The sequence below is a fragment of the Salarias fasciatus genome, chromosome 3 (genome assembly GCF_902148845.1).
Source record: "Salarias fasciatus chromosome 3, fSalaFa1.1, whole genome shotgun sequence".
In the NCBI taxonomy this organism is placed as follows: Eukaryota; Metazoa; Chordata; class Actinopteri; order Blenniiformes; family Blenniidae; genus Salarias; species Salarias fasciatus.
Window position 1 is genome coordinate 3666235 of NC_043747.1, and position 13650 is coordinate 3679884.

Sequence of the window (13650 nt, forward strand, 5' to 3'; positions counted from 1 at the left end):
CTGAAAGAGGTCCTCAGAGACACAACCAAATTGGAGGGTCTCATATGTTTAGTGGGATGATGAGGCTAGATTTGATTGGATGGTTGGAGGTGAGGAGATGATACGAGATGATAATCAGATTCTTAATGCTCTGACAATCATGCATTATACACACGTGCACACACACTGACACACGCACACACATTTACCTGGATACGGCATTCTGGGGGCTTGTGGGAGTCTTTCCTGGGTTTCACCACTGTCAGATTCTGAATGATATCTGGGATTCGACCTGTAAGACCACAAAGGAGAAATCATTTTGATTATGTACTTGAAGTGAAGTTTGTTTTCTATTTTGATCTGTAAGAGAAATGAAAAAGCAAACATTATTGTTGCTAAACATTTATTGCCAGAATGTGTACCTGTATCCACCCCCCCCCCCCCCCCCCCCCCAAAAAAAAAATAAATAAATTTATCTTGGTGGAGGATTGGGGGGTGGGGGGGTTGTCTGTTTTTCCAGATTTGCTCTCTTCTCACTCTTTCCACCTCCTTACCAACAGCCTCCAACGTCATCTGCCATGCCTTATCTGCCTGAGCTCACCCATGTCAATATTCTCTGTCTGTTTGAATGCTGGATGATTTGTTTAATTAAAAATATAAATTCTTTCAATTCTTTCATGATTCTTTTGAAATTGCAGTCACAGCATTCACACCCATATTCCACAGGAATTGCAAGTTTCTATGTTAATGTTGGTCTATATACAGGGGTGCACATATATTTTTGTCTGGTTCTCAGGGGAGAACCTTGGGTTGTTGCTTGGTCCTCACATTTTTAAATATATTTTTTTTCCCATGCCTACCTGCAGGAAGAACAAAATAGAGGGATGCATGGACAATGTTACATAGCCTGCTTTAATTTCAACTGAAAATGAAGAGAAGCAGAAATAAAAGTGCTCGTACAATATCTGCTTTTTGTCACTTAAACCAGCGGTTTTCAAAGTGTGAGGCGTGCCTTCCCTGGGGCGCGCCAGAGAGCTTCAGAAGACGTGCAGCGAGCTTTTAGTCCTTGTGCGGCTGCCATACCCCCGGCGCGGGAGTGTAGACGAAACAGAGCAGTCCAAGGCATAGATAGACAGGCATAGATCTGATAAAATTATGGATCATTATGGGACGCGCACGTGGAGGTGCGTCAAATTCTGGATTATTTGCTTATTTCAAGACATGTTTTGGACAAAATGCGATACTTTCTAGCTTTGCCTGGATGCATACGTTTGGACTGTGGCCGTTTATGCTGGATTATTTTCATCTGTGATTAGTTTTGAGCCTTCAAAGGTGAGTTGCGCTGTTTATTTTCTGTTTGTTAGACAAATGTGTTTATATGACCCGCTGTGGTAATCACATCTGAAAGTGGTTTATACCGACGGATTCATGATAATTTAAGCTTTCTAACGATACATAGTGTGTCTGTGGAATTTGCAAAATGCGTCTGCACATTTGATAAATGCATCTGTAGATGTTTAGCTGCCGCGGGCGGGCCTGCTTGTTAAGAAGGGGTTTTTAACAGTGAGACCGTTACATCGGGTAGTGACAGTGGCTACTCCACACACACCAACACACGTGCACACAAATAGCTAGCAAGATCAAGCAAAGATTTCAGACGGAGCCAGATATGCTAGTGAACATGGAACAAGCTAAGCTCATCAGAGCACCACAAGTGATGTTGGATTTAAGGCAGCTGTGCCAGCAGCCATTCGGGCCGGTCCCGAATGGGGAGTGGGACCAGGTCCCCCGAATGCCCCGCTGCCAAGTCGGAGTCCCAATGGGCGGAGGGGGCAACCGACAGCTGCCGGTGGACTGTTACAGGCACAGAATCTCTGTACTCCTACAGTTTGCCTCGCATCGCAGTTTACAAATTAAATAGAAACTGGATCACAGATTTGTTACAATAACCTCGCCGTAATTTCCCAGATTTTTGACAATAGATGGAAGAATGTCTGCTTACCTGGTGCTTTGGCTTCAGTGTCCAGGCGATGATCTCCCGGTCAACAATCTATTTTTCGATCATATTTCCCGGGCAAGCTTATTTTTTCCCGGTCAACCATAAATCGATGGTTTTTCAATCAATGTATTTTCGAGGTCAACCATTCTTCAACTGTTTATCAACACTGGTGTCATCGCCAGATGTATGCTAAATCAACCACAGTCGGCGATCATAAATCAACGTTGTTTCAATGTCATAGTCATCAACATCAGGTACCATCTATATTGCAATGATGAGTCAATGTTTATTCATGGTTGAAAAATCGATATCAACCATTCTGACGGTTCTGATGAAATATCAATGTTTATTCAATGTCGTCTTGCTGTCTGGGTCAGGACGTCATCCAAGTATATAAACACAAAGCGATCAATGAAATGTCCCAGAACATCATTCATCAGATTCTGGAACACGGCTGGGGCATGAGTTAGTCCAAATGGCAAAACCAAGTATTCGAAGTGACCCAGTGGTGTGTTGAAGGCAGTCTTCCATTCATCTCCCTCCTGGATGCACACCAGATGGTAGGCGTTACAAAGATCCAACTTGGAAAACACCGTGGAGAGGAAGGAAGGCGGAGCTAAGCAGAGGTAACGGTTCTTAACAGTTATGCTTCAGTCCCCTGAAGTCAATGCATGGTCTGAGTGAACCATCCTTCTTACTCACGAAGTCATGCATGTTTTTGGACTATGGGGGGAAACGGCCTCCAGCTGTTCCTCTTCAAGCCGGTAGCTCATTTGGCCCTTTAAATCCATTGAGAATGTTGACAATCAGGAATTTCCACAATTTAGTCCTTTAATTCCAAGATGATGAACGTTATTAATGTGTTGGTGAAGGAGAAGCAGAGCAGCAGTGACTCCAGCAGATTAACACTGATTATAATAGAAAGCATTGTTCCAGAAAATCAACAATATATGAACTCTTACTGATTCTGAGTTAACATTGGACAGTTCAATGAAACTGTTTCCTCGTCTGATTTACCATTTCCGCTCGCTGTAGCTGACAAGAGAAGAGAGACGTTTCCTGTCTGAGCAGCTGTGGCTGAATAACAACACACCTTCTCAGAGAAAGGCCGAGAAATTCATCTTTAAAGGTTAAAACACACAAAATGACAAAAGAGAAGATTTTCTAACCCATGAAAATGAAATAATCAAATAAAAACAACAATACATTTTGAAAGGAAATAAAAACAGAATAGAAATAGAAATTAAGGTACAAAGAAATTAAAAAATATAATTAAAAAAAATAACAAATCTATAAAAGACTCAAGGGATGTGAAAATTGTAATGATGAATTTTAAGTACCATATTGTCCCGAAGACGATATTTTTTTTCCAGAAATGGTATTCTCAAAAATGGGGTTGTGCTATAATCGAGGACTAGAGGGAGCCAGAGTCCCAGTGTGGCTGCTGTTTGTGTTTTTAAGGTTCATTTCAAACAGCATCGAAAATACCTGCCTGTAAGTACTCGGGTATGCTTAGTTGATGTTCAGGATGGAGGTGAAACTTGTGAGTTTGTCACTTTGTTTCAAAGTTTTAACGCAGATGCTAATTCTGTTAGCATGTCAATGGCATTTCCATTAATGGTTAGCATTGAGCTAGCGGCTTTGATTTTAAATACTGACTTGTTTTGTTTTTAGACAGTGATGTATGTTGTGATGCATCTTGTGTATTTGTTCATTTATATTCATATCTGGTTTGTTTCAGTTTTACAGCCTTCAGGAGAAAGTAATAAAAGCTCAGACCAGCTGAAATCTCATGCTTTTTTTCTGAAGAACTGTTCTCTACAGGCCAAACTGAACCCTACATTCACGGAGGGCTGAATTATTAATGTTCATGAAGCTGAATAGAACATGAATTTGATGGTTATAAAGTTAACTATGTCATTAATGCAGTTATTGAACCTTTAAGGCTACTTAATTGTTGCTTATTTTGAGAAAGAGAATATATTTTTATTTAATGCTGCAGTACGCCTAATATTTTTTCTAATCTTAAAGGCGCATTAAGGAGTTTGCACATTTCATGCGAAACAGCGCCCCCTGCAGGCCTTGGGCGTAATGCAGCTTAGTGAAAAACTCCTGCCTGTGGCTCCCGTGCACGGAAGAGGGGAACTCCTTCCTCGCTCGTTTAGTAGCACTCAAGTAAAATTTAAGTTTCTTTTACCTGGTGGAGTCTGTGTGGAGCTGTGGCAGTGCTAGAAGCCAGTCTGTTCTTACTTTCTGGAAGATCTGGCTCAGTTGATGCTCACTAAGCATCTGGCGGAGTAATGGCGGACAAAGCGAAACTTAACAAGCGGGAGCGTGCATTACGTCATTCCTTTCAAATTCTCCCCAAAAAAATGCTGGTGCCGGACCGGCACTGTGACTTTCAAGTGACAATTTAGCGCTGTTAGAGGTTCTGGTAATGAACATGTCAGGGCTCATTGTACACATTATTAAAAATGTGTAACATATTTATGGTGGAAAATAAGTATTTTTAAGGTTGTAAAACTCCTTAATGCACCTTTAAGTCATGTGAAATGTCATCACTGTTGAGAGTTTTTGAGCTTGGAATAATTGTACAATAAAAAAAGTTCTTATTGTATTTAACGTATTTTTATTTTCACAAAATGATATTTGAAAAATAGGGGTCGTCTTATAATCAGAGTCGTCTTATATTCGGGCCAATACGGTATAAAGAAAAAAATCTCATATTATCAAAATTTTGAAAGCTTAAGGTTAAAAACTCCAGAAGAAAAAGAAATACAATTCCAATCAAGAAACATTTAATGTATAAGACAGTAGGGAACAAGAAAAGAGAAAGACAAAAAAAATCACTAAATATTTTGGGAGGCATGGGAACAGAATGTCTTTCTAGAAATTTCGGTAACACTTGAAGCACCTGGTATAACATTATAACACACTTTATAACCCACTATACAGCATAGGATTAGGGTTAGGTGCTGGCATAGTGATCATTTATGAGTGTTTGTAACTATAGCTTCACATGTTATAATGGCATTATAATGCTTTATAAATGTACTTATAATGTGTTACTCTGGGTGTTTCAAGTAAAGTGTTACCGAGATATTTGTGTCACAGCCATTATAACTACCCTAACCAGCTCCTCAATGCCAAAAAAAGCTCCCAAACAAGCCCCCGTTGTGAGTCCACATTTCGTCTGGCCTGGTTTCTGATCTCCTCTGGTGGCAGGTTTTCTGGAGATGACTGCCTGATTTGCTCCTCCTCTCTCTGGGTTTCTCTCTCCACAGCTTGCAGCATGTCGTTGGTGTAGCATTGGCCGTTTCTTTCCACCGTTAGCTTGTCGATGGTCTTCAGTAACTCTTCCCTCTGGAAGTGGTTGCTCCTGTAGTCGTTCTGCAGCGTGTTGTTGTTCCAGTATTTGTTGTCGAAGACGTGGCACCGGCCGCTGCACCTGTTCACCAGGTCTCTCAGCTTTTGAGTCTGTCTGACAAACTCCTCGATTATTATCCCTTCACGTAGCTGGTCGCCGAAGGTGAAGACGACCACGGCGTGTTTCAGAATGTCTTCAGAGAAATATTCACATATTCTGCTGATGACTTCTTGCTCCTGCTCTGAGAATGTCTCAACTTTCAGCACGATGAGAAAGGCGTGAATTCCAGGAGCACACTCTGTAATGCACTTCATGATCTCAGGCTTCAAATCCTCCTCTGACCTTTCTGTATCAAACAAACCAGGCGTGTCGACCAAAGTGATCTTTCTGTCACTGACATCTCTGGTTTCAGATTGACATGTGGTAGTTCCAGAATCAGAAGAATGATGTACAGTGAACAAGTCCTCTCCAAGTATGATGTTGGCGAGGCTGCTTTTCCCACTGCCAGTTTTTCCCAGCAGGACGATCCGCTTTGACTCTAAGGGAGAAAAAAGACTCTGTTCAAGCATATCTGGATCTTTAATCATGTGTTTTATTAAAGCAATTTGAAATGAAGTAAAGGAGTACACCATGTCGTACGAGAAAAGATAAGGAGGAAACAGATAAAGAAACTATTTTTGTGAACGGACAATGTGACGCTATTGGTAGATGCTGGCGGACTAACGACATATCTGGTCTAAAACCATGGATCAATGCTTTACTCCTACATTTTGTTCTGATCTTGTTTACATCAAGTTTCAATTTTCCATTTATTTGTCACAAACAACTTCACAACAGCCCCCATGATAAATAATAGAACAACGACTGCTACGTCGCCTGGTATGGTGCAGAAAGGGCCCCACCCTGGAGTCAGGCTCAGAGGTTGGGGCTCGAATGCGTGCACCTGGTGGCCGGGCCTTTGCCCAACTGGCAGGTCTTAGCCGGAAGGGACGACGCAGGTCCAGCGGACTCACCACCTGCTGAGGGAACTGTAGGGGCCGGATGCAGTGTGGATTGGGTGGCAGCCGGTGACAGGGTGACCCACGACCCGGTCCCCAGACAAAAAGACTGGAGAAGGGCTGGACTCTCCACCTCTCTGGCATTGCCTGCGGTGAGAGTTTGCGGGCTGGTGTGAGTTTGTTTATCACCCCACAGCTCAGCTGCCATGTGTTGAAGCACACCGTTTCAATGTTTCCACCGCCATTGTCGAAGCAGCTGCTCGGAGCTGTGGTAGTAAGGTCTCCAGTGCCACCGTGATGGAAACCCCTGACTCTGGTGGTGAACACAGGAAGTAAGGCAGGGGTCTCCAACTCCAGTCCTGGAAGGCTGCAGACCTGCATGTTTTCCATGTCTCCCTGCTTCATCACATCTGAATTTCATGAAGATTCCATCACCACGTTCAGCAGGAAGCCCGATAATGAGTCTCATTGCAATCAGCTGTGTTGAAGCAGGGAGACATGGAAAACATGCAGGTTTCCGGCCCTCCAGGACTGGAGTTGGAGACCCCTGAAGTAAGGGATGCCGTCAAGCTGAACAAGGAGTCCTACGGAGTCTTGTTGGCTCGTGGGACTCCAGAAGCAGCTGACAAGTACCGGCAGTCCAAGCAAACTGCAGCCGGAGTGGTCGTGGAGGCAACAACTGGGGCCTGGGAGGAGTTTCCAGCATCTCAGGAGGGGAAAGCAGGTCTCCACCAACACTGTTTATAGTGGAGGAGGGGCGCTGCTGACCTCAAATAGGGATATTATTGGACAGTGGAAGGAATGCTTTGAGGACCTCCGCAATCTCGTTGCTAAGTGTTCCATGGAGGAAGCAGAAGCTGAGGTCTCAGAGGTTCCGGGCATGTCCCACTGGGAGGAGACCCCGGGGACGACCGAGGACACACGGGAGAAACAATGTCTCTCAGCTGGCCTGGGAACGCCTTGTTATCCTCCAGGAAGAGCTGGAGGAAGTGTCTGGGGACAGGGAAGTCTGGGCATCTCTGTTTAGACTGCTGCCCCCAAGACCCGGTCCCAGATAAGCGGTTGAAGTTGGATGGATGGATGAAAATTTACAACATGCAGTGTAAAGCATAAGAGGGGTGAGGTTTGTGGGGCCAAGAGCATGTTTAAGCAATAAAGTGGGGTGGGGAGAGGGAGAGGAGAGAAGCAGGAGCACGACAGACTATTATACATAATTCACAGTAACATTAGGGTGGGGGAGGAAGTGTGATTGCAGTTGGATAGCAGGTTATTATGTACAGTAATTATTATGTTATACACATTATATTAATTATTATTATTTTAAAAAACACATCTTGCCTTGTTGTGGACAGGAGGCAGGGATTGATCTCATAGAAAACAGTGATTTCTGATGAAATTCCAAGTGGACTGCCCCACATGACTGTGTATGCATGAGTAATGTATCGTATTAGCCCAAATATAAGACGATATTTTTTTTTCCAGAAATGGTATTCTCAAAAATTGAGTTGTGCTATAATCGAGGACGAGATGGAGCCAGAGTCCCGGTGAGCTGTACTGCCTCTGCTTCATGCAGTGGCTCCACCGCCCTGTGAGGGGGAGCTAGTGAGCTGGACAGAGTGTCAGCCTGCAGCAGTGGCTGAAGTTTGGTTTTCTGAGGTTCATTTCAAACAGCGCATCGAAAATATCTGCCTGTAAGTACTCGAGTATACTTAGTTGATGTTCAGGATGGAGGTGAAATTGATACTTGTGAGTTTGTCAGTTTGTTTTGAAGTTTCAACGCAGATGCTAATTCCGTTATCATCAGAGTCGTCTTATGTTCGAGCCAATACGGTAATACTATGCAGTCATCTGCAATTATCCAAATCATCATTATTCAATTTCCTACTGCTGTGTACCATCTGGTATGATTACGCAGTGATCAGCACATTTCTGGCTCTTGCAGCATGCTGGGAATTGATCTGGGACTGTGTGAACCTGTACCAGTCGGTCCACCACCAAGAAATAAACATGTTTAATCTTTTAATGTTGTCCGACTGAATGTGGACTGTGTCCTTTTGATTTTAAATCATTTCGTAACACATTTTTTTAAAGCCACGTACCAGACAGTTTGGCTGTGGTCGTGAAAGGGGATTCAGGGCCTACCTTGAACCTGGTTTGGCTCCTCTTGAGCAGACTTGAAGACCTGTTGGTCCAAATTAGTGTAAAGTGTTAAACCATTGTCAGCTGATGCTGTTTGCAGGACTCTTTATGTTTAGTCCAGGCAGTCCAAATGATTAGCTTTTTTCATCATCATCTTTTTCCTCTTTCAACTTGCAAACATTACATTCAATACAAACCAAGGCTGTGAAAAGATAACATACTTTAACTGTGATTAATTGCAGCATTTCTGTAGTTCATCTTAATTAACCACTGTGCACGGCCGGTGTTGCACTGGTGGCACATGGTGCACCACGCTGAGTGGCTGGTGTTGCACCTGCCACACACCTCACATGGCCTGTTGTGGGCGCATGAAGCATGGTCGGCAGTACAGACATGAAATTAGATAACATCTCCAGAACGGTGAGGCGTACACCGGGTCAGAACAGCCAACCTGATAACATCACTGAGAACAGAGTCTTTGACCATGTTGACTGGTCTGCAGTCAGTTTCCACCCATTCAGTGATGTCTTTAGTTAGCTTCGTCAGTGTACTTTCATCCACAGGTCTGTAGCAACTCTCACTCTCTAAAACTGTACTTTGGTAGAACTGAGGCAACCTGGGCTGAGGTGCATCTGCTGCTCCTGAGTGTTTAGGGTGGAGGTGGTAGCTCAGAGTCGACGTACTCCGGTTGTAAAATAAATGTATTTAAATAAAAGTACAATAAGTCCGTCACAGTCATCAGGTGAACTGTGCTCAGAGAGTTTGCTTTACCTCACTGGACACGTGGTCGTCTGGGTGGATGACAATGCGGACCGTCAGGGGTCTGCTGCTGGTTCTTTGTTGTTGGAATGTATAAATTCCTTCCAGTAAAACTTTGGCTACGACAGCGATGGGAAAAGACAACATCAGTCCAGCTCCGAGTACAGGAAATGCCACGGATCCAAACCCTCTGCTGTCACATGTCGTCAGGATTGAATTGATGCCCATTTTAAGAACCTGCAGAAAGAGGAATCCAGTGAGAATCACTCAGTATTCATAATGTGTCTTCATTTACACACTTACTTCAACTGCAGCCCCATCTGGATCTCCGTTCCAGGGACAAAGACTGAGGAAGAACACTGCATGTGAAGGGAGTCCAGGTAAATTCTCCACCAGCACGGGGACGCCCACCATCACTTCAGAGCCTGCTGCTGCTTCAAATGCTGCCGTCAGCTGTGGCCCAACCCGCTGGTGTAAAGTGTTTCCAAACGTTGTTGTTTGAGGATCGTAGCCAATCATTGGTGATACCAGAGCATCAGCCTGAGAACAGGAATCCACAGCACTGACTCATCTGTGTCTATAATCTAACTATGAGCTGCTTGAACAAAGGTTTTCAGTTGTTTCAATGAATTGTTCTCACCTGTTGGGTTTCTATGGTTCCCTGAATGATCTCTACGTGGACTCCGCCTCCTCGGGTGGTTCGTCCTGCTGGGATCTGTGCAGCAGCTTCCATCTGGATCTCTGCACCACTTGATGGGCTGTTTGTGGTCAAGGTTCTGTTTCCAGAGGCCAAACTGTCCCTCAAAGAAGACCTGTCCTCTACCTCTTCTACCGTGGAGTTCACCTGGGAAAACTCATCTCTGGCCTGACGAGAGCTGAAGGATTCAAGTAAAGAGTCAACTTCCTCCACAGCTGGACTCTTGACTGAAACCTGTTCTGCTGGGTCAAATGGAGCAGAGCAGGCAGAAGCCTGCAGACTTTCCCTCAGGGAACCATCAGGATGTAATTCATAGTCTTCACCACTTGGGGGTGGAGGTGATGGAGGAATCACCTGTGGGGTCTGTGGGAAAACAATGGTGTGATTTTAATCCCATGATCAATATGTCAGAGAAAAAATCATTCCATAATACTGGTATAGTAGACACAGAGGCACATCCATAACAAGGCAGACACAGTATGATGAGACACTGACTGACCTGGGCTGGACGGGTGGAGAAGGAGGGGGAGGAGGAGGTGTGTTCAGAGGTTTGAGGGTCCAGACTTTCCTTCTTGACAGTCAATGTCAGACTCTCTTCTCCAAGGTGTAGGACGTGCTGCGTCCGCTCCAGCACCGACTGTTGATCTAACACAGAAGTGGTCAGATTAGTCATTTCAATAAAGACATGACGGCCAAATGGAATTATTTTCACTGCTTGAGCTCACAGAACTTCACATGATCAGTCACATTCCGTCGTTCACACACTGGGAGCATCTCCACAGTTAGAGAACAGAGATTCAACCACTGATATTAAGAATTAAAGACGCCACCCAGAGAGCACAGCCTCCTCTGAAGGAACACAACCATGATAATAACGTCAGAGATGATAATCAAACCTGCATCTTTTGTTCTGAAACTGGTTTTTCAGCACGACAAGGAGTGTTGTGCTGTGAGTAATACTTTTGTTTATTACTGTGACAGGACAGGAGATCTCCTTAAAAACACACCACTGCAGTTTTAATCAGACATGATTGTAACTTCCCAGTTCATTCTTTTTCCTTTTTTTCAAACTTACATTATCAGGAGAAACAATGCAGCCCCTGAGACACATTTAATATTTATAATAGGGATTATTTAATCCCACAAAAGTACATCCTGTTTGTGATCAGTCATCATGAACATTGTACCTGAAGAAGTACCGTAAGAAGAAAAAAAACAATCTTTAGGTGAATTTCTTTGTATTTCAATCTACACATCATAATATCTGAAGATGTGACTTTAAAAGGCGTGAACTGTGGACACACCTGTAAACAAGTTAAGTTTCGTCTAACTGGAAACGATCCCACAATACTGACGATCTAAAACATGAATTAAATACAGAACAAAATGTTTGATTTGAACAATAATAAAATTATGTTTCTGTCTGTTTTGAAGTTTTGTTTCCCATTTAAAACCTAAAGCAAAGGTCTGGACTTATTTTAGAGGATCTGCTCCTGAAGTGGACCAGTCTGTCAGAAGTATGAACAGTCACCTTCAGTTTAATTTAGCCTTTTAAATTAATTCTTTTAGTTTTATTTACACGTACCTTCTTGACGTCTGAAAGCAATCCTGTAGATGTTTTCTGACATTTCCTCCACAGGTGAACACTCTCCTCCACCTGATTTACGTTTGATCTGGAAATACTTTGAAATTCTCCTCTTCTGCTCCTGGGACAGTCTGCCACATTCAAAATAAACCGGGTAGCGGTATTTATCGCCCATCTTTGTCCAGTGAGACGTAAATCACAACAGACACGACCCTTCAGCCCAGCTGGGCTTCAGACTGCTGGGTCTGGGCTCAGAGCCTGGATCTGGATGGGTGGAAAACCTGGTCAGGTTTATCAGATCTGACGCACAAAACTGCACCAAATAAATCCAGACAAACAGGCTCCTGCAGTCATTCTCAAACTCCTCTATCGGCCCATGAAACTTTCAATTTGAACTCCACCAATCTCTGTTTGTATACACTGATAAAATGGGAAATGGTGGGTCGTTGAATTTAAGAAATAAAGTTGATAAATGCAACACAAGTCAATGGTGTTCCTCTTGTGAACATGATTTCATCACGTTGACTTAACGGAGCACAGCGCAGTTTTAAATATTAAATTATCAATTATTCACACCCACACACGTTTTCACCTTTGCCTGATGGGCAGCAAGAGCTATTTCTGCAAGATCGCAGTCGCTCCTATTTCCCTGTGCAGGGCACTGAAGGCACAGCAATATGAGTGATTCGGGTACGAATCGCTCTGAGCCTGACGTAATGCACGCTCCCGCTGGCCTGGTAATCCTTAAGTTTTGTTTTGTCCACCATTACTCCGCCAGACGCTTAGCAGCAACAACTGAGCAGTACTGAGGATGGATCTTCCAGAAAGTAAGAAAAGACTGGCTTCTAGCACTGCCACAGCTCCAGCACAGACCCCACCAGGCAAAAGAAACTTACATTTTACTTGAGCGCTTCTAAAAGAGCGAGGAAGGAGTTCCCCTCTTCTGTGCACGTACATGAGCCTTTCACAAAGCTGCAGTTACGCTCAAGGCCTGCAGGCAGGGCCGGCTCTAGGCATAGGCGAACTAGGCGGCCGCCTAGGGCGCCACGTCCCGAGGGGGGCGCCGCGGTCGTACAAGGGGCGCCACGACGCTCTGTGTTCCGTGTGCCCCGCTGTGCAGCGGTCCGACGCACCGCGCTCCTCGTCCTCGGCGCTGCCCGGCACTGATCGGTATTGTTCGGCATCGCTCCTCAGCGCATCCCCCCCCCCCCGCTCAACAAATGTCGGGACCGCTCGAAAAGCACGCTCCCAAGGGGCGCTCGTCTCGGGCTCGCCTAGGGCGCCTCTGAAGCCCGGGCCGGCCCTGCCTGCAGGGGTCGGTGTTTCGCATAAAACGAGCAAACTGTTTAATGTACCTTTAAGTTGTTTATGGAGGATGTTGAATATGCGAGTTTGCAATGCATTACATGAAAATGATTCATTTAAGAATTGAAAGATCATGTAATTGCGTTTGGTCTCCACCGGAAGTAGAAGGGTCCTCCAAGTCAGAGGGTGGCGGTAGTGAGCCAAGACCAAACGCCGCATGAGCAGATGAAGAAGTGTTGCCCGTGCACCTGTGGAGGAGCTCCCGCTTTTTGCAGCTGCATATCGTCTGAAACCGTGGCGGTTCCAGACCAATTTTACTGAGGGGGCCTGGCTGGGGCCAGGGTTTTTGTCAGAGGGGCACATTCAATCCAGGGCAAAAAAAGACGGTCACACTTTGCTTGAAGCACCCGGTATAACACATTATGAGTAGTTATAAACACTCATACATGATAACAATGCTTTATAACCCACTATAGAGCATAGGGTTAGGGTTAGGGTTCAGTACTGATATTAGAAAGTATTGTGATCATTTATGAGTGTTTATAACTATAGTTATACAGTGCTATAATGTACTTATGTGTTATACAGGGGTGCTTTAAGTAAAGTGTTACCAAAAAGACAAAGATTCAAAATCTTATTTGATGCAGTTTAATTTCATAAAACTAGTGTTTAACCTTTGTACCCAAAGTGAATGGTCCTGTCCCCCATCAGGGTCCTTGGAAATGACTTTAGGTCCGGCTGCATCGGTGGGTCTTCTTTACATTTGCTGGTGTCTGTGGAGAAAGACAAACCGAATATATGTAAACTTAAACTCTGCATGAA

General features: G+C 44.3%; 3 protein-coding genes across 3 annotated transcripts in view; all 3 read right to left on the minus strand.

Moving 5' to 3' along the window:
• LOC115386165 (uncharacterized) overlaps nt 1-11774 on the minus strand; it is an 86586-nt gene extending 74812 nt beyond the window's left edge. Inside the window, exons 1-5 of the mRNA XM_030088386.1 lie at nt 11524-11774; nt 10438-10583; nt 9882-10301; nt 9545-9781; nt 9254-9478 (exon numbers count right to left, since the gene is read on the minus strand). Coding sequence (XP_029944246.1) covers nt 9254-9478; nt 9545-9781; nt 9882-10301; nt 10438-10583; nt 11524-11698 — 1203 coding nt within the window. The 5' untranslated portion in view covers nt 11699-11774. The remainder of the gene's footprint in view (nt 1-9253; nt 9479-9544; nt 9782-9881; nt 10302-10437; nt 10584-11523) is intronic.
• Nucleotides 1-13650, minus strand: part of LOC115408404 (GTPase IMAP family member 7-like) — a 693369-nt gene that overhangs the window by 118501 nt on the left and 561218 nt on the right. The gene's annotated exons all lie outside the window — the stretch shown is intronic.
• LOC115408580 (GTPase IMAP family member 7-like) lies at nt 4399-6558 on the minus strand. The gene is made up of 2 exons (XM_030119428.1): nt 6359-6558; nt 4399-5883 (listed from the first exon to the last, which is right to left on the minus strand). The coding sequence occupies exons 1-2, from the start codon at nt 6549-6551 to the stop codon at nt 5102-5104; spliced, it is 975 nt and encodes a 324-aa protein (XP_029975288.1). The 5' UTR covers nt 6552-6558; the 3' UTR covers nt 4399-5101.

Excerpts from the sequence above, each read along its gene's own strand:
- LOC115408580 (XM_030119428.1), bottom strand. The coding sequence starts at position 6,551 with ATGGCAGCTGAGCTGTGGGGTGATAAACAAACTCACACCAGCCCGCAA. Across the intron at positions 5,884-6,358 it reads TACAGTTCCCTCAGCAGGTG|AGTCAAAGCGGATCGTCCTG; the intron begins GTGAGTCCGCTG and ends TTTCTCCCTTAG.